Source organism: Apiospora phragmitis (assembly GCF_038363925.1).
Source record: "Apiospora phragmitis strain CBS 135458 chromosome Unknown utg000005l:1.0-4161743.0:1.0-4166827.0, whole genome shotgun sequence".
Lineage (NCBI taxonomy): Eukaryota > Fungi > Ascomycota > Sordariomycetes > Amphisphaeriales > Apiosporaceae > Apiospora > Apiospora phragmitis.
In genome coordinates this window covers 3,492,249-3,516,097 of record NW_027117403.1, presented here as the reverse complement: position 1 = coordinate 3,516,097, position 23,849 = coordinate 3,492,249, and the positions used below count along the sequence as shown (strand labels likewise).

Genomic DNA, 23,849 nt, shown 5'->3' with positions numbered 1-23,849 from the left:
GATGGTATACGGGCTCGTCGGAACTCATGGCAAGATGAGGAGGATGTCTCACCATCGCCGGTGACTGTGAATCTCCTGGAGCACGCCAGGAATTCTGCTTTAGGAAGAAGGGCATGATCCCGAACGATCCGGAGGCCTTCGAGCTGCAGTGGACCAAGCTGCCTTCGTCGGCCCGGGAGACGATGTCCGGGTGGCGAAGCAGGCAGAGCATGGTTCCAGGAAAACGGCGAAAGTTCCTCGCCAAGGAAAAACGGCGCTCCTGGGATATCGACAGATATCTGCGCGAAGAAGCGAAGAAGCTTCGGGCTAATTTCACAGTCTTTACTTTTGGGGACCTGGTGCAGATTGGCCTGTTCTGGGCGCAACTCTCTAGGTTCTCTGGCCTTCCACCGTCGAGTTATGCAAGCATGCCATCCGAGCCGGGAGCGGCGGCAGAGAAGTTCAACAGAGTCATGGATTGTCTCTGCGAGATACATAGCGAGCTTCGTCGCCGTATGGAGCCAAACGACAGCACCTACTGGCCGAAAGAACTGGAACAGCTGATGCGCCACACTGGATTGCCTAGTAAGGGCGCAATAGAGAGCATGTACCGGATTTGGGGAGATCCTGGTTTCGAAGCCTTTCTAAGAAAACACGGTATATTCCTGGAAGAGAGGGATCACAGGTAAGCAATATGACTGACCCAGAAATGTCGACATGACTTACGAGAGAGAGACTAAGTTTTTCGACAGCCTCCTTAGAGACCTTTCGGCTATTGTACCACCCTCAAGCTTTCCTCGAGATGGAGAATATCTGGCAGCCGGACACGATAAATCATATATGAAGTTCAACGAAACGATTTACGACGCCGCAGACTATCGTGGTCGCATTATCAGCATACGTCCAGGTGCAGGCAAGGGTAGATGGAAGCACGTGTATGAAGAGATGACGGGAGCAGTCTTCTTTGCAGACCTGCTCAGCTACGACAAGTGGCTTGATCAAGATGAAGAGGTTACATTTCTGCACGAACACCTGCTTTTGTTCGAGTCCGTATGCAACTCACGGTACCTTGCAACTACGCCGATGTTGCTGGTCCTGTCCAACTCCTGGGCCTTCAAGTCCCGCCTGCGTACTTCTCCGCTCTCATCTATCTATCCCGGCTATGGCGGCGGCAGCGATCCCCAGAAAGCGGTGGACTATCTTGTTGGCAGGTTCACGAACATGGATCCGCGTCAGGGGGCGGGGATGCTTTTTGTCAAGGTCATTGACATCTTCGACATGTCGACGATTCGAGATATAGTGGAATGTTTTGAGTCTACAATTATCCAAGGCTACCTCATAGGTAAGGAGGTGCTTTAGGATAGGCAGATAGCATGGCCGGTCGGTAATCCGAATTAAACGGCTACCTCGGTCCCACTTCCTTCTAAAGCCCAGGACCCTTCTACAGGACACTTCACTGGCAGCGCCTGTAGGAGGCAAATGATTCAGTCTTAGACCCGGTTGCACGCAAACTGGTGGGTTTTGAGGGAAGAAAGCCATTTGCCAGCCGACCTCCAGGTCAACCTAATAAAATCAGATCAATTCATCATAAATAGGCCTGACGGGAAGTATTGAACGAGGAGTGAAAGGAGACGCTAAAAGGAAGAGATTGCCAAAAAAGAAAGGGAAACGAATAAAGAGGGGGGAAAAGGAAGAAAAAAAAAGAATGGAGGTCGAGCTCCTAGTATGCTCGATGTGGCATCCTTCCCGAGGTGGCTCAAGGTGATTGCACACAAACATCTGCTAGGTGGCAGGATCGAACGAGGATGCTATGGCATGGAGTCCCCAAGTGTTACGTCGGGAGAGGATAACACACAGCACAGTCCAACGTAACCCAAACCACTCGGCCACCATTGTTGGAAAAACAGCCAGCTATTGGGAGTTATTACCCTACCATCTCCCCCCCTATGCACAATTGTTGTCCCCCACCTTCCTAATACCTCAACTTCCTATAGCACCCGTTCCCCCTCCCTTCGGGGCCAATACAATAGCCATGATAGGGATGCTTGCTCTTGCTTCCTACCCGATATCTCAACTACCCCAGCCACCTGTCAGGTTCATCCTGGTTCTATAACCATCTTCTAAAGGATCCCCCACCCTTGGACGATGACACTTACGCGCATGGTCCGAGACCAATCTGGCATTTATGTCTTCGAGGCCTACTTGCTGCAGCAGAAATCTCTCCGTTTCCTCGTACGTGCTCCTCCCACACGTGCCTTGCGGGAGGCCTGTCGACCAGGAACGTCACCAGGCAGAGATGGCAGTAGTTGTACACCACTTATGAAGCCCGTGGTTTCTTGTAAGTAACTCACCACCTTCCTAGGCCTTGATGAGATAAGGTAGGCTCCTTGGGTAATTGTCGAAGGTCCTGCTGGATTAGTCAACCATTGATTCCCACTGGAGAAAAGACCGGTGCTATCTTCATCTCGAACGTTGGCCAAGTCGTCAAACTCGTCTTCGCCCTTTTTGGTACATCCTGCGGTGTCATCTTGCGATCTTGACCTAGACCTTTCTTAGACCTCGGGTCATCTGAAACTTAGTACTTCGGCCTTCCCTGCCACCTGCAACCTCAAGGAAGGTGAAAAGGGATGAAAAACGTTGGTGAGCTGAAGCGCTGGGCTCGAATTTACGAGTGGCGACTGCTTACTGTTAATGTTGCAACCCAGCTGTGTTGTATTGTCGCGATAGTCAAGATTCTGCTAGAGAGTGAGGAGGAGGATGGGCAAACATATGACTCCTCCATACTCCTCTATTCCGAACAGCCTTATTGACCATACTTATTTGCCAATCGCGCTGCCATCGTTTTCCCCAAGGCTCCCAGGGTCCCCATGGCCAGCATCTCCAAAACACTGATTTCCACCGTGAACATGGCTTTGCACCACGCCCGTAGTTCGACCGCGACGAGTGAGTCCAAGCCCAACTCGGCAAGACCAAGAGCAATATTAGGCTCTTGATCCGGCTTCAGGATGAGTGAAAACAGCTTGATCCCGATTTCGCGGGCCAACAGATCCGCCGTCTCGGACATGCCAAGCAAGGTCGGGTTATCCCTCGCCTCCGCTAGAAGGCGACGCAAGCTGTTATTGCTGTTGCTCGATGCCTCCGAACCACTACCACGTCCTTTGCTGAGAAACGCACTGAGACGGACATCTCTATGAAGACGCGTGCTTCCACTATCTCCGTCGTTCGAGCTGTCTGGGGCAATGCCGATAAGCACCGCATTGGTGTCAACATAGCTCTCCAGTGTATTGTTGCTGATATCAAGTTCCTTCTTGCAGGCTGTTGCGCCGCCGTGACGGCGTGCTAGGACCGCATCTAGTGCCTCGAGCAGTTGCTCCTCTCTCACCGGACTCCAACCAGTGCCCCGCATCTTGTCCAGGAGACCTTCGTGCTCGGACAAGTATCCCACGCCTTCCATAGCACCGAGATCGAGGGAAGTGCACGGAAGGCCCATGCCTGTGCGATAACGCACAAATGCATCCAAGTAAGCGTTGGCGGCAGAGTAAGGTGCCTGCCCGGGCTGCCCCAGCACGCCGGATAAGGAACTGAAAAGCACGAAGAAATCGAGATCTAACTCTTTCTCACGAGAGATGGTATGCAGATTCCAAGCTCCCGTCACCTTGGGTGCCATCACTTCCGTCCAGTCGCCGAAGCCCATCTGCTGAAACGCCTGGTCGCGGAGCACCATGGCCATGTGGATCATGCCTCTCACGGGGCGCGGGCTCTCGTCGACGGCACGGACTACGTCGGCGGCACTGGTGACGCTGCCGCGGACGAGCTGCACGTCGCAACTCATGCTGCCCAGCATGCGGACAAAATCGCCTTCCTTTGATGAATCGGTAGTGCCGCACGACGATGTGGTGGCAATGCTTCGGGACAGGAAGGTGAGGTTCCGAGCACCGTGTTGGACCATCCAAATCGCCACGGAACGGCCCAGTCCGCCGAGCCCGCCGACGAGCAAGTACGACGCGGACGGGTCGAGTTTGGCCAAGGCTTTGTCGGCTGAAGGGGGAACACGGCCAAGCTGCTCGAGTATGGTATCCATGCTAGGTATTGGCATGACTATCTTGCCAATGTGAGTTCCTTGTTGCATGTAACGCAGGGCGTCTTGGTACTCGTCCTCTCGTTTTGGTCCTTGGGGAACTTGGGCGATCTGTATTGGCTGAATGAAACCCTGCTTGTGGTACTCCAGCATCGAATCCAACAGACTATCGATGGGGGGTTAGCACAATTTTTGGCCTGGAAAGACACAATACAGGGAGGGGGTAATTTGGTGGGTAGAGTGATTAGTCTTACCTGCCGATTCTGTGCGGCCGTTCTGCGATCAGTTGCGCCAGGTCAAACTGGCAGTAACTGCGGTTCCCGAGAAACACGTCCATATCCAGCTTCCCGGCGCCGAGCAGATCGACCTTGCCGATCTCCACCATGGTGCCCCATTTCGCAACGCAGCGCCAGGTGGCGTGCAGAAGCTCCCCGGAAAGCGAGTTCAGCGCCAGGTCCACGCCGCGGTCGCCTGTCTCGCGCCGTATCTCGTCCCGGAAGAGGTCGCTGCGCGAACTAAATATGTGGTTTCGGGGTATGCCAAGGGACTCCGTGAGATACGACGCTTTCGCTTCGCTCCCGACGGTGGTGTAGACCTCGGCCCCGACCATTTGCGCAATCTGGATGGCGGCGAGGCCGACGCCGCCGCAGCCGCTATGGATCAGTACGGTCTGTTTCAAGTAGAAGGTCAGCACAAACAATTACTATCGTGATAATGAGAAGAAAAGCTCCTCCTGAATCTTACCTGGCCTTTTTCTAGATGTCCGATATGGAGGAGGGCATAGATAGCAGTGAGGAACACCACTGGCATGGAGGCGCCATGCGTCCAGTCCATGTTGTCTGGCAGTTTAGCACACAGAAGCTCCGTGGTAATCATGGCGGTAGAATAACATCCATAGCCAAAGGCCATCACACGGTCTCCGGGACGGAATCGGGTGACGTTCGGGCCAACTCGCCGGATTACTCCGCTCCCTTCCGTCGTAGCTATACGCTCAGGGTCGGCGCACTCGATAACCCCCATAGCTTCAAGGACGTCCTATATGGGTTGAGAAAGAATGATCAGTATAGTACTTGTATGCCCATCGGATAGCAGATCGGGAAGAGGCCGTCTGTAGCTTACGCGAAAGTTCATTCCCACCGCGCGAACTTCAATTTCCAGCTCGTTGCACACCAGTTGTCGACTCGGTCGGGTTACCCAGTGCAGCGAGTCCAGCTGCCCCGGGCGATTAATCTTCACAGCAAAGTTGCCGTACTCAGCCACATCACCGACTTCGACTTCATTTTTGAGTGAGAATGGAAAAACACGGTTGACACGGATTACGCCCCCCTGTGATGGAATATTCAAAGTCGGTGACTGTATGCTGTTCCCGATCCTGGAACCGGCGGAGGACACAAGCCACGGCGCCGAGTCCGGTTGATGAATGCAAGTCGTCTGTTTCGCATGTGGCCATCTCCAGGCCCATCTCCAGACGAAGTGTCCGGGCTAGCCCGATGATGGGGGCATAGTCTGGGTCGTGGCAGTTGATCTGTGTGGGCTTGGTCAGCCACAGGATGGAAACCTTGGAGCTGCTAACCCCTTCCAGAAAGTCTTTAAACTCTTCAAATGCTGCCTTGTTTAGAGAGCCTAGAAAGGGCCGCTCACTTTCGAGGAAGGCAACCATGTCTTGGTCTCTGGGAGCTGAATCCATTGTGGCACAAGTAACTAGCCATCCGTCAGCTTCCAAGACCTCCTTGAAACGTGCAACATCTGGATCGTTGGTCAGTCCGTCGTGATGATGAAGCAGTGTGACCTTTCTGGCGTCACATATCTCTTTCCGTGGCCTCGCCAGCATGATGGTGCTGAGGTTGAACGGCTCAGGGGCATCCGTTGCCATGCTGGCAACGCCACCGAACCCGGCCGCCCGCAACTCCGCATCCCATCTCTCCGTATAGACATAGGGCTCGTCGCCCCTACCGTCTTCGGATCCGCACCACCAGCCAGGAACAGCCCCGAGAACAAATTTGACCCAGGCCAATCCCGGTCGGGGCTGTTGCAGCAGGAAGTACCCATCACTACGAAGCAGTCTACGGACATGTTTCAGACTTTGCTGGAGTGAGCGGGTAGCATGGATCGCCCCTCGTGCGATCACCAGATCAAACTCTTGGTTCTGGAAGCCCTGTTCTGCCGGATCCTCGGATATATCCAACCGGACAAATTCTATTCTATCTGTCATCTGGAAATAATCCTCGGCCCTCTTGAGCGTGTCGGCAGACTTCTCTGTATAGACATATGTCGAATATATCTGCTCTCCATCTGGCTGTCTGATGGCATCAAAGTTGCCTATTGAGGGCCCGAGTTCCGTGCCGATCTCCAGGATGCGGAGGTTAGGCTTGCCGCGGCTTAGGCAATTCAGAAATCCCGATATGTCGCTGTCGTTAAGGAACTGGGAAAACTTGCCCAGAAGGCTATTGTTATGGAGTACCTCTAAAACTCCAATCTCTCCAAAAACGATGGGTGTTGTCTTTTCGCAGAGCCTGGCGATCGCTGCGGCAACTGACGCCGACGGCCCTTTCATGAGTGACGAGGACAGGGTATCAATACGGGAGACCAGTGTAGTGTCGTCAAAGGCCTCTCCAGAAACAGGCTGGTGTTGCACCCAGGCAATGTACTTCTGCGGCTGAATACTTCTCCGACTCCCTGCTGTCTGTCCCGCAGAGAGTAGGGTGCGTTGATAGAGGGCAATAGCCAAATCTCCGAGCTGGTTCAGCGCAGAAAAATACGCGGCATGGTCCCGACCTGGTTTCATCAAGGCATGGAAGTCGATGAAGTCGATACATGGAACCCATGTACACCTAGCGGTCCAAGGTGTAACATCCTTTTCAGGGGCTCCCATTGGATCGAGGGAAGCAAAGCGCACGCCCGAGACTTCTAGGCACGGGGTCGAATCAGATCCCATAAACCCGCAGCCGTTGCCCACAAGGGCGCCTGTGTCAGTATCCACGTCTGCGCTCAAGGTGAAGGTCTCGGAAGAACAGCGTGAGAGTACTAGGTATTCCACGCTAGAGGGAACGGCTTGCTTATAAGCGTGGGTGAAGCCATGATGGGCGGCCGCTCCGGCCACCTGGAAGAAAGTATCCAGTATAACAGGGTGCATGTAGTACTGACCTTCCTCGCTGACGGCCAAGCCATGCTCAATCCGTGCCCATGCGGAGCCTCGGGAGCCGCCTGTGGTCGTCTTGGCCTGCTTGATCGTTTGGAAGTGTGGCCCATAACGTAGGCCACCGCGGCTTACCCGGTTGTACCATTGGCGGACGTTGATATTGTGGGGTAAGTTCTCTTCCGTGGGAAGACGGTCTCGTCCATCCGAGGATGTCTGGGCTGAGGGCACAGACTTGGCCAAAGCAGTGCCTGTTCCACAGGTGTCCGTTGAATGCTGATATGGAGAACTCCCACCAAGCGCTGTCTAGGGAGTCCGTCAGGCGGTGTTTGCGCATGGTGGTGACCAGCTCTGTCGGGGCGTGTTCGTGGAGTACGAGAGCGGTATCGACCACAACTCGGCGAAGTTTTACGACTTGGTCGCTACTGGCGGTCGTGGCTTGACGTATCGCTTCAGCAGCCATGGAGACGTATCCGGCGAAAGGGAAGATAACGTCATCTTTGATCCTATGGTCGCGAAGCCAAGGAACCGTCTCTAAATGAAGGAGATTTCTCCATACGGGTTCGACCCCGGAACACTCGGGGATCCGGGCGCCAAGGAGGTCGTGATGGGGATGGGCCGCGAGTCTCCACTCTCTCACAGCTCGGGACTCTCTCCAGTAACTGTGCTGATGGTTCCAGGGATAGCGTGGTAGACCGGGCAAGCATTTGCCTAGGGGGCATAAGTGTACAGAAGTCAATCTCGGCACCGAGTGTCCAAAGCTTTCCTATCGCCATGAGGAACCCTTCGCGTGTGTTCTGCCGCCGTGTCATGATGGGCACGTATGGTAGTGATACCCTCGTCGTGCGCATCGGTCGGACGGCAAGTATCTGCCGCAGCGGCGCGGCGAGCGCAGCGTGGGGCCCAACTTCGAGAAGTACACAATTATCCGATGTAGCCAAAACGTGGTCCAGCATCCTGGAAACAGCCGCCGTGAAGAGTACAGGGGACTCCAGGTTTTTTCGCCAATAACTCGGCCCAAAGCTCTGTGTTTCCTCAGATACCGAATCCCCGACCACAGTGGAAAAGAAAGGTGTCAAAACATTTGAGCCATGTACTCCTGAATCGAACATCTTACGATAGTATTCGTCGCCAACTTCCACCATATGATGTGAGTGGTATGCCTTTTCCACCTTCAACCTCGTCACTGTTGCAGTGGGGAGGTCCGTTTTGATCTTGGCCGAAACAGCATCCAATAGATGGGTATCCCCTGACAGTGTGGTGCTCTTGGGCGAGTTATCACACGCCACGACCACACCAGGGATCAGGAATCTCTCGATGTCCTTCCATCCCAAGCTCACGGCCGCCATAGCACCTGGTTTGTGTTGCTGTTTGGAAACCGAGCCGCGGTAGAAAGCCACGATAATGGCCTCCCGTGCGCTGAGACCACCAGCCGCATAGCTCGCCGCTATCTCTCCGCTGGAGTGGCCCGTCACTGCCGAAGGTCGTATGCCAACAGACTGGAGCACATGTACCAAGGCGATCTGCACTGCTGTGCATAAAGGCTGAGAGAACTCTGCCTCGTCAACCCGACTGCTTCGGAGGGGCTTAAGGAGTTCATCCTCCAACTTCCAGTCTGGTGCATCCGGTCCAAGAGCTTGAAGATGTCCGTCTAGGTCCTTGATCGTTTCGGAGAATACTAGACTCGTACGGAAGAGGTCTCGTCCCATCTGGGGCCACTGTGCTCCTTGGCCCGTGAACACCATGGCTATAGAAGGGGGGCCACTGCTCTGTTGTGAACTTGGCGCAGAAGTAATGCCGGGTTGGTGGCTCGAGCGCACCGTGTAGGAGCGGAACGGGAGATGGTCCCTTCTGTTCGCAAGAGTGTATGCCATGTCTGAAATTTCTACCGTACCCTGCGAGTCTTCGAGAAAGGTGCTATATCTTTCTATCATGTCTTTCAATGACTGTTCGGATTGGGCCGAGTAAAGCAGTAGGTGAGGTGCGTTCGGTGGCAGTTTCTTTCTTGTGTCGAGTGGAGGAGGAAGAGATGGCTTGGCCAATGTTTTTGGCGCCTCAATGATAACATGGGCGTTGGAACCTCCAATTCCGAACGAGTTCACACTCACGCGGGGCTCGCGTTCTGTGGGCCACGGTATCGCTTCGGTGGGGACTATCAGCCGACTCTCGGCGAAGGGGATATTGGTGTTTAGGGGTAGACACTTGATATTCGGCGCTATAGTACCGTTCTCGAGAGATAAGACCGCTTTGAGGACCGCAGTTAGGCCCGAAACACCCTCCCCATGGCCCAGATTTGGCTTCACCGAGCCGAGATGGAGAAAGTCGGTGTTGCCAAAAACGTTCGCAATGGCGGAGGTTTCCACCGTGTCGCCGCGTTGTGTTCCTGTGCCATGGCATTCAAAGAAGCCCGTCTTGGCGATTTGCGAGGGCGGAATCCCGGCTACCAGGTATGTGCGGCGAATCAACGACTCCTGCGCCTCGGCATTGGGCAGCGTGAAGCCCGAAGTCTTTCCGTCGCTGTTCGTCGCCGCGCCCGCAATGACGGCCCGGATGGGATTCCCATCCCTAAGCGCGTCGCGCAGGGGCTTGATGAAAAGGACCACGACACCCTCGCCACGGCCGTAACCATCCGCTTGTGCGGAAAAGGTCTTGCATGAACCGTCGGGGCTCATCGTGCCCTGATTCGACTCGTCTACGACCAAGGAGGGCCCGGCAATGATGCTCGAACCGCCCACCACGGCGGATGGGCATTCGCCCCTGGAAATTGCTGCACAAGCTTCATTGAGTGCGACGAGACTGGACGAGCAAGCCGTTCGAATAGTCATACTGAGTTCAAAGGAAGGAGTCTATTGCATTAGCGCATTTCTTATCAATACACGTGGTGATTCGGACAAAGCAGTATTATTACCTCGGTCCGTGCCAATCCATCTCATATGAAACGCGGTTCGAGAGTGCGTAGTCGTGTGAGTTGGAGATATGGTACGTGCCGTATCTCTGCGACTCCTTTTGCACCAAATCGTACCAGTCGTTCCCAAAGCTGCCCACGTAGACGCCGATGTCCTTGCCCCGGAGCCCACCTCCCCGGCATCGTCGAGCGACTCCTTGGTGACTTCGAACAGCAGCCGCTGCTGCGGGTCCAGCACCTCGAGCTCGCTGCGCGCCATCGGGAAGTACGACGTGTCGAGCGCGCCCAGGTCGTCGTCCAGGAAGTAGCCGTACTCGCTCACCACGTGGCCGGGCTTCTTCGTGGGACTGTAAAACGACGACACGTTGTATCGCGACTCGGGCACGCGGCTCCGGGCATCGCCTTTGGATATCAGAAGATCCCACAAATCGCCGGGACACGTGATGCCCCCCGGAAGGCGGCAGGCCATGCCGCAGATGGCAATAGGGGTAAACTTCGGGGTACCATTGCATTCGTCGTTCATCGTCATGTCTGCATCTGCCCCAGCGTCGATTGCCGGACTCGTAGTTTCGGGGCCAGCCATCGCTGGTGCTTTCTCTTAATAGACCTTCAACTCAGTGGTTGCTTATTCGAGCCCACAAAGCAACGTTAGTCTTGAGAATGATCACATACACCGAAGGACATTGTGCAAACGGCTACGAGGCTGAGAAGATTGGACACCGGCATATCCACCCAGACGCATGCGATGATATGACCAACAGTTACATTCGGTTGCACATTACGATGTCCAAGTTGGTTCTGGTGCTGTGCCCTGCATGGACGGTTGGCTGTGAGGGCGGACGATATGCCGAATCGGGCTTCGAGTCACCCCCAATACTGGAGGCCAAGGCACCAATTTAACAACGGCCCACATATTTTGGGGTAAACATGCAGATCCGTCTTGTTCCGTCCCGTTCCGTCCCACTGCCGCTCTTCAGTCAGCCAACACACCAATCCGACATCACGAAACATATGCAGTAAGACGAACCCCTACCGCTTTTGCTGACGCCGAGGCTTGATGCATGACAGCGTTATCATGAAGAAATAACAGCAACCCAAAACCGCCAACGATGTCCGATGGCTGAGTGGAGACCCGGCGAAACATCCATATCGAAAAAGAAAAGTCAAGCTAATCTAGGTGCGAGGAACGCTCTCATGAACATGTCCTTGATATGGGAGGCACAGCCACCAATTATAGCATAGGCTCTTGCCGGCTTACGGCGGCATCCTGGGTGCAGGACAGCAGTAGCTCGCCCGTCTCGTAGTTCCAGAAGCGCTGATCAGCAATGACCCGGCCGTTCGCACCCCATGATATGCCACTATCGCATACCATCCACTCATCGACCCTGGCCGAGGGGACATGGTACGAGATACGACTATTCAGGCTGGTAGTCATGCCGAGGCGTCTCCATTCCTTGGGTACCGATTCCCAATTCACAAACAGCGACAGCTCGAAAAGTGACTGGTCCGATAACAGAGCCAAGGATGCCAGATTGGCCGCGGGGGAGAGTGCCAGGGGTGTTGTCGAGTGGGCACGGACGAACCCGCAGGTGCGGGCTCGTGAGGGGTCGCACCCCCCAGCCTGGAAGGGGAGCAGGCGCCAATCGAACGGGTCTTCAGCCTGAACGCCTAGGCGTGCCAGCTTCTCCTCCCACTCCTCGCCGATCTGGAAGTTCATCTGCTGGAAGCCCTGTTTGGGCAGATCCAGAGGGGCGAGCCCTTTCATGTCCGGCATGGGTTCCGCATATGTCGTCGGGCTGTTGTTGTTTCCCACCACCTCGACCGTGCGGAATTCCTTGCGGGGTTTTTGAAAGGCCATGATGGAGACGAACAGACAGGGACCACCTTGGGTGGGGACATCTTAGGGATGACAGGGGTCATCATGCAGTCAGCAACTCAAAGATAAGCGCTATTTTGGGAACAGGAGGGTGGACGCATTCAACGGTCTTGAAGAACCATGCATCATCGGGGAAACATCCAGTTTCGGACCAACACCGCTTCCCGCTTAAGTCGATGCTAGGAGGCCACATACGTCACGGTGAATTTGGCCACCGGCTTTGTTCGTTGGATGTACTAAAAATATGCAAGCAGACTCGGCCTCCCACTTTGCGTTGCCTCTGCTCACGGCTAAATTGGAAACCATTGCTCATTTGGCATCATGTACTACGACACTATTCTGAAGCAGTGGTGTGAGGAACACCGCATGAAGGGACCATCTATGAGAGATGAACCTGCATTTTACCGCAACCTCGAGAGAGCTCTGGATGCGCGCCGCCAATCCTCTACCTTTGTGGCCCTCAAACCACGATGGGACGACACCGTGGCCGACTTCACGAGTGCAGACTTCCTCTCCCTGACCCGGACCGGTCAGATCCGCGAGGCCTTCCTCCAAGAGCTGGAAGAGCACCCCAACTTTGAGCTCGGCGCCTCCGGCTCCCGCTGCCAGTACGGGAACTACGCCTACATCAACCAGGTCGAGGAAGAGATCGCCGACTTTCACGGGGCCGAGACCGCGTTCATCACCTCCTCAACGTACGCGGCCAACTTGGGCGTCCTCTCGAGCGTGCCGCTCCCGGGCGACGCGATTGTCTACGACGAGCTGGTACACGCCAGCAGCCACGAGGGATTCCGTCTCAGCCTGGCGGAGAAGAAGGTGGCCTTCAGTCACAACGACCCGGAAGGTTTGCGTGAAGTTCTTACGCGGCTAAAAGAGGAACAGCCCGCCTTCGAGGCGGGTACCAAATCTGTGCTGATATGTGTCGAGTCTATCTACAGTATGGAAGGGGATTTATGTCGGCTGCAGGAGCTCGTGCAGGTGGCGGAAGAGGAGTTTCCTCTTGGGAATGCCCAATTCATCATGGACGAAGCTCATAGCGTCGGAATACTGGGTGACAAAGGAAGGGGCCTCGTGTCGATGCTTGGCCTAGAGAAATCGATCGCCATACGCATTCAGGCCGTCAGCAAAGCGGTTGGTGCCGTTGGGGGTAAGTGACCAGCGTCCCTGTCGTCAAAAAGGCATCAGTGGTAACTCAAGCATTTATTTGGATTGGCTAACCGTTGTCGGGCCACTAGGTTTGATTATGACACGTAAAACCGTGCGGTCGATGATCATCAACAATGCACGCTCCCTAACATATAGCTGTGCCCCGTCCTTCCCGGTGGCTGCCTCTATGCGTGCTGGATATAGGCTATTGATGGACGGCCAAGCGCAAAAGGTCCGAGTTGTTCTGTATTCGTCTAAGAAGTAACCCCTCCCTGGATGACACTGATACTTCAAGTGACACAGGCCCAAGAGCAAATACAAGACAACGTCAGGCAACTACTCGAGTTGCTCAGCTTAAGTCCTGAAATAGAAGATGCTCGTGATCAAGGGATTCTGCTGATTCCCCACCTCGACGACGACTGGACGCAGCGTCCTGTCCAGACACACATCATACCCCTGGTGTGCACGAGGCCACGCCACGAGTTGTTCTTATTCTTCCACCTCCTCTCGCACGGGTTCAACTCGTATCCGTTCGCATTCCCGGTAGTGCCCAAGGGCCAAAGCCGCGTGAGACTCGTCATGCACGCCCACAACACATCGGAGCAGATTACCCGATTGGTGGCGGTCATCGGTGACTGGACTCGAGAAGTCTTGGACATTGAAAGCGGCGAGTCGGGCAAGCAACTGCCCACGGCAGCCTTGCAGCTGCAGGCAATGCAGGATTCGCTGTGAGTGTCATGGTCATTCTGGAAATCCAAGAAAAAACAGTGCTATGGGCTACCGGAACAGCTATGATAAGCATGCATTATTAGCGTGATCAGCTGCGGCTGAATAATCTTGGCAGCTGAATAGTTGGAGTATGAAATACACCACATTAGATGCGTATATAATGCCGGGCTTCCTGCCCATGTATCTAATTGTAGTTCATCCATTAAGCCACCTGTTCACTTCACCTCCGTTCAACATGAAATACCATATTTAGCTGCGACCTCGAATCATTTCACGCCGAGGCGGAAAGTAATACGTATTTCTTCCATTTCCGATTCAGAGTATCATCATTGCGAGATAGCTTATGTGCCTCCGAAAGACTAGCCATTCAATAGGAATCGCAGGCGGGTGGCGAAGATCGCGTCTGTGAAGGATGCAAAGCTATTACCGACAGTTACAATAATAGCACCTCTGGCGTGTGGGACGGAACCAATGAAAGACCAGATTATCCAGTGTTCCGCACGACACTCGTTGAAGCAATGAACAGATCTCGCTCCTGTTGGCATTGCGGATAGATAGCAGTCCTTACCACGAGCACTTGGCACGATGACATCACGCAACAGCTCAGGTCGATACGTCCTGGCACTATCAAGTTGGAGATAAGATGGGAGTTCATTTCGAATCGAAGCTCTTCCGGCCGCATAGACCAAGGCTCGCCGTCCATCGAGCGTGTCGTGATATCGTATGCCGCGACCGAGTCTGCAACCGAGACTGCGACCGAGACGAAAAAGGTGACATTGTACAAGTCGGCAGGCAGACCGCAAAACCTCTCTTCCATCGCGGTCCAGATGCCACTTGTGGCACAAACCACGTCACCGCTGGATTGGACGCCATCCCAGCCATACGCGGGGCGGATTCGGCCCTCAACCATCGACGGCCAGTTACTGAGGCGTTGGAAGGAATGCTGCATGAATGACCATGGCGGTATGTGTGATCAGACATTCATGACGCACCGGATTCCGCAACTGCGGTTCGTCGACGTTGTGGAGAGATGCGTTGTCGAGGTCGCACCAGACACCGTCACATGGGCCGCGTTGAGCTACTGCTGGGGCGGCCCCCAGCTTCATGCCCTGCAAAGAAAGAACTTGGAGGAGTATCGGCTTCCAGGAGCCTTGGCCGACCAGGTTCTGCCCCAAGGAATCATCGATGCAATGGCCGTCACTCGAGTCCTCGGCGAGCGTTATATATGGATCGACAGCCTCTCCATCATACAAGACGACGATAAAGACAAATTGGAGTTCATAACAGCCATGGGTACCATCTATGCGCATGCGGCTGTGACTATCGTCAACGCCGCCAACGAAAAGGTTGCCATGGGAATACCCGGAGTAAGCCTGGACCGCCGGATGCAGCAGGTGCACCAAATGAAGAACCTCTGGTGGGTAGAATCACTAGACCTCCGCCACGAAGCCTAGCAGGGTTATCTCCAAGGTACGGTCTGGAATACCAGAGGCTGGACCTTCCAAGAAGGTCTTCTGTCACCGCGCTGTCTCGTGATCACCAAGGACCAAGTCTACTGGCAGTGCAAAACCGCTTCGTGGTGCGAGGACAGCTGCTGGGAGGCGCCTGTGAGCCCAGGGCTCTATCGGCACTATTCGGGCTCCGGTGTGATGAGGAGACTGACCGACCTGACTGAGGAGAACTGGCTAGGTCTCTACCAAGATGTACTCGACGCTTACTCGAAACGAGAGCTAAAGGCCGAGAGCGATCGTCTGGGCGCCGTACAAGCCATTCTGGACGTTCTCGGTCGTGGCGACGAGACAGGCTATTTCTGGGGCATGCCAGTCGGCCATATGGAGATGGCGCTGAACTTGAACCGCAGTATGCTCGACAACGCGAGAAGAAAGTGCGATGCCATGTTCATGGGGGTGAACAACGAAATCCAAACGGCTCCGTTTCCCTCGTGGTCGTGGCTGGGTTGGCACGGTCCCACCCGGATGCCGACGATCGACCGAACCCTCTTGGGCGGAAGACTTGGCCTCAAGCTCTACCGCATCTTGAACGGCCCTGTACTAGAGGCACTTGTGGAAACACCGTTCGTCGGTCCCGAAAGGGATTTCAGCAAGAAGGACTACTTGGAGTTCAACGATAAATATGGCATTTCGTATCCAAGGGGCTTGACACATCCCGTCATAGATTATGGCAAGCAATCTATTACTCTAGCCCACGTCCCACAAAGCGTCCTCTCCAGTGCAAAGTCGCCCTCGGCACTGTGCTTCTGGACTAGCACCGCCGTTCTCCACATGAAGCATGAAGGTCGGGACCAATTCCACAACTGCCCCCGGATCTCCCTGTCGCACGGGGACGTCTGCTTCCGCAGCGGTAGATGGGAGAACGACGATACTTTCACGCCGGACGGCGAGGGAAAACTCATCGTCATCGGCACGGAGCGGATCCGCATGAGTCACGGGGGAGACGTAACGGTGAATCTGCTTCTCGTAGACCAGGACGAGGACGGGTTTTCGCGCGGAAGCCGTCTCATAACCTATACACCGGAGAAGGTGTGGGAGAGTTTCGAGAATCGGAAATGGGAACTCGTATTTCTGGTGTAAGCGGGCCTTCTTGTCGTGCTCGTCTTTGCCTGTTCAAGATTATGATCTAATGATAATTAGGGGCAGGAAGAAATTTTGGCGAAAATATAAGTACTGACTGCTGCCTCATCTAGAAGCAGCAAAGTAGAATTCATTTTGAGATGGGTGCACGACCCTTAGTATTGAATAGAAAGAAACAAATGACATACTCTCAAGAGTACTATGCATAATACAGGAAAGTGTGAACTCGGACCTGCTAAGTAATTCCCAGGGCTGAATAGTAGTTTCGGGGCCTCATGGCTCTTTGCCTCATTCCTATACTCCCTGGGATACTCCGACCTTGTCACTGATGATGGAAGCGGTGCTCTGACGGCGGACCACTGCGCCATTTTATATGAGACGTTGCCTCTTGGGGAGTTGAATTGCTATGGACCAATGGGGGCTACCTCGCTCTTCGTCCATCACAAACTAGGCCATGGCCAACCGCGTAACTGTCAGTGGCAGCAACCTACTACACCCCTTCAGCTACGCTACAGCGATACAGTGAATGGGCCAGTTTCTCTGCCTTTGTTGTACGAGTAATCAGAGCTGGCCTTAACGACAGGTACACAAACTGGGACAAGTACCGTAGTTTTGACATCGCTCAAGGGCTCGACCAGGGTCCCAGAAGAGACTGTCTCATACTGGCGGCTACACAGTATCTGCAAATAGTAGGCAAGAAGGGAGCCTGGAAGGTAATACAAAGTATATGGTGTCAGTATGGGTAGCACGGGAAGACTTACCAGTGTCGCTCGTCACGCTCGCGCCCTTCGTTTCAGCCGAAGCCGTCTCATCAACAGACACATAAGTTCTGCGGGTTGCCTCGATCCTACATCCTGCCACGAATGGGGTATAGTCCAGTCGGGCGAGGACGAGGACGAAGACGAGGACGATCGGAGCCGCGGGTGAGGCGCTGTCTGTAGGCAATCGGAATGGCACAAGGGCGCGACGGGCAGTCGCAAGCCGGGAGATGCTCCCGGTTGCAGAGGGATAAGAATGCGATGGTAGGCGGAATGAACGACACGGCAACGCGATGATGCGAGGAGGCGTGCGTGGAGTTGCAGAAAGGGCAGGTTAGGATGTCCGGCAATCGAACATTTGGAGGAAAAGGAGCTGCGCGCAAAGGCGGTGGGGGCTATTGTCTGCAGGCGGGTGGTGGCTTGGCAGCTCATGATACCGCTGGAGCCCGACATCCGAATTGTCACAAAATGCAAGCTGTTAGGCGCCCATGCCTCCATTGGGCCACTCTGCCTAATGGGAATGAGCAGCTGAGGCTGAGTCAACCAAAGGGCTATCCGAGACTGGAGATGATACTGTTCATGTTGCAGGAAAAGCACCCTAGCAGGGGTCACGTGATCACGGACCCATTCCTTTTGTCTATATCTAGCACGAGAACACTTCTCTCTTTGGTACGTATTCTTACCTTCCTTTAGATAGCACTTTATGTATCATCTGTTGCTCTCGATCGTGCAACAGTTCAAGAATCCGAATACGCATTTTCGTATTCGTTCGGCACTTGTAAATGTGGGGAAATTCAATTGAGATAGAAAACTGTCATGGGGGTAGCCCTGAGATCTTGAAACGCCAACAAGGTCAGTGAGCGGCTCATCTTGGCACTGGTGTCGGCAAAAGCTGCCAAGTCTACATGAACAGAGGATTTGTTCCTCAGCTGGATTCTCGGCAAAGGGAGAATGCCATTCACGTCGTGACAGCTGGAGTTCAGTCACTGGCCTAACAAAGTCTCTCCTTAATCGTCAACTACTATTTGAAATATGAAAAAGGTAGAATATTCTCAAAGAGGTGAGGTTGATATTCCACGCTAAATAACGCTCGATGCCCCAGAGCCTATAAAATATACAGACGGCCGTCCCATAGTATCCCTTTAAACATTAACTATGACGATACCCATTTGGGGTAATGATATCTCCTTCTCTGTAATGACGAACGCAAAATATGTATTCTACACTATGTACGAGATCGGCCTCGGGAAATCGAATCTGAACTTCTGACTGATGAACTTGGCCGTCCCAGCCTTATTGGGGATAGACGGTAGCTACCAAACGAGGAAATACCACCACCCACTTTAGCCCTCCCCTCCCCTCCCTCTTCAATACTCTCCCTGGCCTTCAATCTTCTTTGTGAACTCGTCTCTTCCCCCGTAGTACCCTCCCCCTTTTGAGCTTCGTCCTTCTTCGTGCATCCGCAAACGACTTCTTCCAACCCTCAAGCTCCTCATTATCCACCTCCTCAGCAGCACGTTTTTCTTCGTCAGTAGGACCTTCCCTGACCTTCATCCTCCTTCGCGTCCCGGCAAACGACTTCTTCCAGCTCCCGACCTCGTCGGCCGGCTTCTCCACCTTGACCCACACCTCCTTCCGCAGATAGACGAACCAGTAGAGGTCCCAGAACGTCATCGTCGCCAGACTCGTGAACCAAGAGAACCAAAGCATGACCAGGGCGCCGGCCCCGAGGCTCGCCTGGACCGAGAGCGCCCTGCCGACGTCGTTCGCCAGGTCGCGGATCGCGGCCATGGCCAGTGTGCTGGCGGTCGCGCCGACGAGCAGCGACCCGGGTGTGAGGGAGGCGAAGACGATGTTGGCGAGGACGAGCGGCCGCGAGTCCGGCCGGAAGAAGACGGGCGGAGCGAGCAGGAAGTTGAGGATCGAGGTTACGAGGCTGATGTATAGGCTGACGAGGTTCACCGTCGACAGGAAGTCCAGGGCGCTCGTCGCGGTGTGGAGGTTGACGGCGCCGGGCTCGAGGAAGGGGAAGGTGATGTTCGTCGTGCCGATAACGAAGAAGCTGGTTCTGTTTTGGGGAGCTTCGTCGCTAGCTGTCGAAGGTAACTTTCATTAGTTGTGATCCTCATTCCCCCTTTTCCCTGGTTTCAAACAACGGCAAGAGACCATCAGAAGTACAACTTACGTTTTGTCAGATCCTTAATGCTTCCACAGGAAGTGTATTGGACCGAGCTGGGATCTCCCTTGTTCGCCAAGTTGCCTTGACAGATGTTGGAGTAGTAAACATCGTAACGGTCCTTGATCCCGGCTAACTCCCTGCCCTTTTGGATTGCGTCCAAGATGAACTTCTGGATCTGGTCGTTCAACTCCTTGGTCAGACCACCGATGAGGCCGGTGATGAATTTGTCGATCCCCGGCGCCAGCTTGACCAGGCTGTCGACGAATCGGTTTTCGAGTTTGCCGATGAGGTCGTCGAAGAACTGATCGATCCCACTCCTCAAGCGGCCGAAAAATGTTTTGACCCCTGTGTCAGCAGTGCCGATGGTGTCATTAGCTGTAGCTGTTTCCTTTAGGTTCGGTAGGAGATTGCCGATGCCACCAAGAAGGCCGCCGCCGCTTTCGCTGTCATTACCTGACCCAGAACCTGACCCAGAACCTGACCCAGAACCTGACCCAGAACCTGACCCATTGAAGAGGTCTGGTATAAGATTTCCGATACCGTCTAGGAGACCGCCAGTTGCGGTGCCAGTAGGAGTGCCAGCAGAAGTGCCAGTGGGAGTGCCGCCAGTAGGAGTACCAGTAGAGGGTCCGCTGTTTTTCCTCCACTATTGCCAGTGTTGGTTCCGTTGTTTTGTCCTACTGTTTGCGCATTGCCGGCGTTTTTGACCACGATGATTCTTTCAAATACATGGGATGTGTCTATCTACAGGAGTGGTATATCGTCAGTTACGGCGATCTTTATCGTTACTGAAAAACATCGTTCTTATACATACCTACCCCTGCTCGCTCAGAGGTGCAACTCGTCGGGTACACCAAGAGTTGGTTATTCATGGGGCAGATTGACTTACAGAAAGGAGAAAGTATCCTTCGCGTTGCCTGATGTCCGCCCCTGAGGTGAGTAAGATGAGATGAAGCGCAAAGGCAATCGCGGAGGTGACAAGTGGGATGAGAGTGATGAAGCGGAATCTTGCCATGTTTCTCAAGTGGTCCCCTTTTTCGTAATGCTCTGCGTATACTCGCTTCAACTTGGGACTTTGATAGCATACTCCTTTTCGTTAGCTCCTCCATATGCGATTGTGGGAGAGATTCAAAGATTAATGATTCAATCCAAATGAGCGAACACCGAGGGGTTAACTACGAGGCGTATGAAAGCTGGCCGGGCACAAGCAAGTTGATTGCTTGTTGGCCACGTCACGTGCGATGAGATGGGATGACCGATGTTACTACCCGGGCTGGCATTGGGTTCCAAACCCCTGCATCTACAAGTCATACAGGTGCTCATTGCATCATCCGAAACAAGGTCATCCAGTCTATAATTATGCCGAATCTTATTATGGCAAATTGGGCACATCAAACACTCCCGACCCAACGCATTTGTAGCGTCGTGGGTTGGGTCATTACATAGAAGCGACTGCAGATGAGGGCTGTGACGTAACGTGGGATGGATTGTGGGTAGTTGAAACAAAACCGAAGGATCCAATGGTCCAATCGGGACAGAAAGAATTCTAACAAGGACAAATGTCCCCATTCCAATCGACCATCTTCCCGCCATTCTGTTCCTTGCTCGATTTGTCCAAAACATGGATCATGCTATCGCACGACTCCTTGACAGTGATGAAGGCCCTCTCCATACCCAGCGCCCGAGCACCCCAATCACCCAGATCGGGGAGCACGGATCCAGGAACCAGAATGAAGGCGTTGAGCCAGTCGTCCTCTGCATTGATCCTGATGGTGTCCCAGCTCACCACCGCCTTAGTTGGTCCATACGTAGCATTGGGAATTGGGGTTGGTTTCTACAGTATGCTGCAAGCATTAACATCGAGGAAGCAGATCGAAAGGAAAGAGGATCGAAAAAGACACCCTGATGAAAAGACATACCTACTCCAAACAGCCAGCAGTGGATCCCATGGGTGCGAATATGGGCTCCTTGAACGACTTCCGGAGCAGAGGCCGAGTGGCCTGATACGTCGCCAGGAAGCCGTAGACATTGGGCGCCATGTGGAATCGGAGGTCGTCCAGCTTGAGATCGGCGACGTGGGGGGCCGACCTCGGCGATCCCGGCGTTGGCAATGACGATATCCAGGCAGTGGATCCCATGCTTCTGCTGGAGCTCGTCGACGGCGACGAACGGTTCTTGGTCGATCACGGCTGCCTTCGCCCGTGGGCAGGCCGGCCAGCGCCTGCGAGGACGGGTGAGCCGGGTTCCGGTTCGCAGCGATGACGGTATGGTTGGGCTTGGCGAGTTAGCGCTGCAGGAGGCCCTCGCCGAGGCCCTGTTTGCTCCGGTGATGAGAACGGGAGTTGGTGCCATCTCCTTTGTTTATGAGTTGAGACTTCGTATAAAGACTTTTGTATTAAAATATTAAGGAATTAAAACTTTAACGAGTATAAGTTATAAATATATATTATTTAAATAATTATTTTTAAATTATAATATAAAATATTTAAATATAAGAATTTAATTAATAATTTAATATAGTTTATAAAATATATTTAAATATTTTCTTATTTAATTATAAAAATATATATTATTTTTTATTTTATTTTATATTATTAAATTAATAATTAAACTTTATAATATAAAATCCGATATTTATAATATAAATGAAATATAATTAAAAAGGTACTTTATAATTATATAATTAATTTAAATATTTAAACAATACTTTTAAATATAATTAATATAAAAGATATAGTTAATATTTTTACAGCGTCGCGCGGCGACGAGCGCGTCGATAAGTATTAAATTAAACGCTTTATTAACCGTTACTTTAACTTTAAAATAAAAATAAATCGTCGATATAATTATTAAATAAGCTTTTATATATATATATAAATAAGTTCCGAGTTTAATAAAAGTTATATTACTATATTTTTTTATTTATATCTATTTCTAGTGCTAGCTATAAGGGGTATCGTATACCTTTTTTAATAAAATAGAAAAGGGGTTTATACGCGTAAGTACGCGGCACTTTTTTTAAAGTAATATAGAAAACCGTAGTTCCTGCTATTTTAATAGTTCTAATATTAGCAGTTTTCTATTTTAGCGATAGAATTAGCTTGTTCCCTTTTTTAAATACGGGCCTTCCCTTCTCGAGGGTCTCGTATAGATGGGTTACGTTAATCCGGTATTCGGTGCCTCCTTAAGCCGTATAGGTAATGTTATACTTTTTTAACGTTAATTTTATCGGGTAATAAATCTTTTTAATTAATTATTTTAATCGTTTAATAATAATAACGGTAATAAGAGAAGTTATTATATATTAATATATATTACTTTTCGTTATAAATTAAAAAAACGGTTTAAAAGTAGTAATAATAATAAGGGTGCCGTTATATATCACGATACGTTATATTTTATAAATAACGTACGAGTCTAGCGTTTTAATATACGCTTTTATATATACGGTAAGGCTGTTTATTAAAACTATTTACCCGAAGGCTTTATTTAGGGATATTTTAGTGAGGGCGTTTGCCGGGTTGTCTTTATTATCGATGTAATAGATTTATAAGATCTCCCTTTTCTTATACGACTCTCGGAGGGATATAATATTAATTATAAGCCTCTTTTTATATAAAAAGTTATTAATATATTTTAAAATCTTAAGGTTTATATAACTCTTTTAAGCGTGGTGCTTAATATAATATTATTACTTATATCGGAAATCGTGTTATATAGTTTATTAATTAATACGCTCCGTATAACTTTTTTATATTTCGTTAAGCTTTAATAAATAATATTATTTTAAATTTTAAATTTATTTTTTATATAATTTATTTCTTAGCTTAATGAAATTATAAATTTAAATTAAAAACTTAAATCCTCGTTATTTATAAACGAGCCGTCGATAAAAATATATATTTTTATATAATAAAAGTTAAGCGGGATATATTTTAAGCCCCGTATTAAGTTCTAGATTTATTAATTAATACGCTCGTTTAAGCTCTTAATATCTTTATTTTTTAAATTTTATATTTAAGCGGCGATAAACAAGTCGTACGCTATTTTTAACTAATAAATAAATATTAAGTATACCCGTCTTACTAGTTAAGAAATATACTACTAGTTTTTATTAATAGCTTTTAAGTCGATAGGTTTTAATTAATTAACTTATCTCTTTTATTCGAAAAAGATATTATACGATTTTAATCGAATCTTGTTTTCGTTAAATTTTATCGGCGTACTTTTAATTAAGATGTTTTTTAGCTTTATATAAAATCGTTACTTTACTAGCTTTTCTCCTTTTTATAAGAAAAAAGGGTTATAATAAAGCTAAACGTATCGTTAATTTATATTATTATAATACCGAAAGTATCCGATCTATTCGTAATAAATAATAAATAAGCGTTATATATTAAAATTATTATTTCTAAATTTTATACGTAATAATTATAATATATTTTAAATTAGTAAAGTCTCGACTTTATTAG

The 23,849-nt window shown here is 51.3% G+C and overlaps 10 protein-coding genes across 10 annotated transcripts; 3 read left to right on the top strand and 7 right to left on the bottom strand.

Moving 5' to 3' along the window:
* Positions 1-113: 113 nt before the first annotated feature.
* PG994_005084 (uncharacterized protein) lies at positions 114-1,338 on the top strand (the record flags this gene model as incomplete). The annotated part of the gene is made up of 2 exons (XM_066856493.1): positions 114-664; positions 732-1,338. 2 exons carry the CDS (start codon positions 114-116, stop codon positions 1,336-1,338), a joined length of 1,158 nt encoding a protein of 385 aa, XP_066718660.1.
* Positions 1,339-2,782: 1,444 nt separating this feature from the next.
* Positions 2,783-4,891, bottom strand: PG994_005083 (polyketide synthase; the record flags this gene model as incomplete). The annotated part of the gene is made up of 3 exons (XM_066856492.1): positions 2,783-4,223; positions 4,312-4,727; positions 4,802-4,891. 3 exons carry the CDS (start codon positions 4,889-4,891, stop codon positions 2,783-2,785), a joined length of 1,947 nt encoding a protein of 648 aa, XP_066718659.1.
* A 442-nt stretch (positions 4,892-5,333) lies between these two features.
* PG994_005082 (uncharacterized protein) lies at positions 5,334-7,190 on the bottom strand (the record flags this gene model as incomplete). The annotated part of the gene is made up of 1 exon (XM_066856491.1): positions 5,334-7,190. The coding sequence occupies one exon, from the start codon at positions 7,188-7,190 to the stop codon at positions 5,334-5,336; it is 1,857 nt and encodes a 618-aa protein (XP_066718658.1).
* A 509-nt stretch (positions 7,191-7,699) lies between these two features.
* PG994_005081 (polyketide synthase) lies at positions 7,700-10,681 on the bottom strand (the record flags this gene model as incomplete). Its single annotated transcript, XM_066856490.1, has 2 exons — positions 7,700-9,969; positions 10,216-10,681. 2 exons carry the CDS (start codon positions 10,679-10,681, stop codon positions 7,700-7,702), a joined length of 2,736 nt encoding a protein of 911 aa, XP_066718657.1.
* Positions 10,682-11,329: 648 nt separating this feature from the next.
* PG994_005080 (thioesterase-like superfamily-domain-containing protein) lies at positions 11,330-11,956 on the bottom strand (the record flags this gene model as incomplete). The annotated part of the gene is made up of 1 exon (XM_066856489.1): positions 11,330-11,956. One exon carries the CDS (start codon positions 11,954-11,956, stop codon positions 11,330-11,332), a length of 627 nt encoding a protein of 208 aa, XP_066718656.1.
* Positions 11,957-12,295: 339 nt separating this feature from the next.
* PG994_005079 (class II aminotransferase/8-amino-7-oxononanoate synthase) lies at positions 12,296-13,852 on the top strand (the record flags this gene model as incomplete). The annotated part of the gene is made up of 3 exons (XM_066856488.1): positions 12,296-13,121; positions 13,210-13,352; positions 13,424-13,852. The coding sequence occupies 3 exons, from the start codon at positions 12,296-12,298 to the stop codon at positions 13,850-13,852; spliced, it is 1,398 nt and encodes a 465-aa protein (XP_066718655.1).
* A 980-nt stretch (positions 13,853-14,832) lies between these two features.
* PG994_005078 (uncharacterized protein) lies at positions 14,833-16,440 on the top strand (the record flags this gene model as incomplete). The annotated part of the gene is made up of 2 exons (XM_066856487.1): positions 14,833-15,216; positions 15,307-16,440. 2 exons carry the CDS (start codon positions 14,833-14,835, stop codon positions 16,438-16,440), a joined length of 1,518 nt encoding a protein of 505 aa, XP_066718654.1.
* A 669-nt stretch (positions 16,441-17,109) lies between these two features.
* On the bottom strand, positions 17,110-17,651 carry PG994_005077 (uncharacterized protein; the record flags this gene model as incomplete). The annotated part of the gene is made up of 3 exons (XM_066856486.1): positions 17,110-17,120; positions 17,202-17,375; positions 17,555-17,651. 3 exons carry the CDS (start codon positions 17,649-17,651, stop codon positions 17,110-17,112), a joined length of 282 nt encoding a protein of 93 aa, XP_066718653.1.
* Positions 17,652-18,584: 933 nt separating this feature from the next.
* On the bottom strand, positions 18,585-20,392 carry PG994_005076 (uncharacterized protein; the record flags this gene model as incomplete). The annotated part of the gene is made up of 3 exons (XM_066856485.1): positions 18,585-19,291; positions 19,384-20,023; positions 20,267-20,392. The coding sequence occupies 3 exons, from the start codon at positions 20,390-20,392 to the stop codon at positions 18,585-18,587; spliced, it is 1,473 nt and encodes a 490-aa protein (XP_066718652.1).
* A 531-nt stretch (positions 20,393-20,923) lies between these two features.
* Positions 20,924-21,729, bottom strand: PG994_005075 (uncharacterized protein; the record flags this gene model as incomplete). Its single annotated transcript, XM_066856484.1, has 2 exons — positions 20,924-21,211; positions 21,301-21,729. 2 exons carry the CDS (start codon positions 21,727-21,729, stop codon positions 20,924-20,926), a joined length of 717 nt encoding a protein of 238 aa, XP_066718651.1.
* Positions 21,730-23,849: the final 2,120 nt, after the last annotated feature.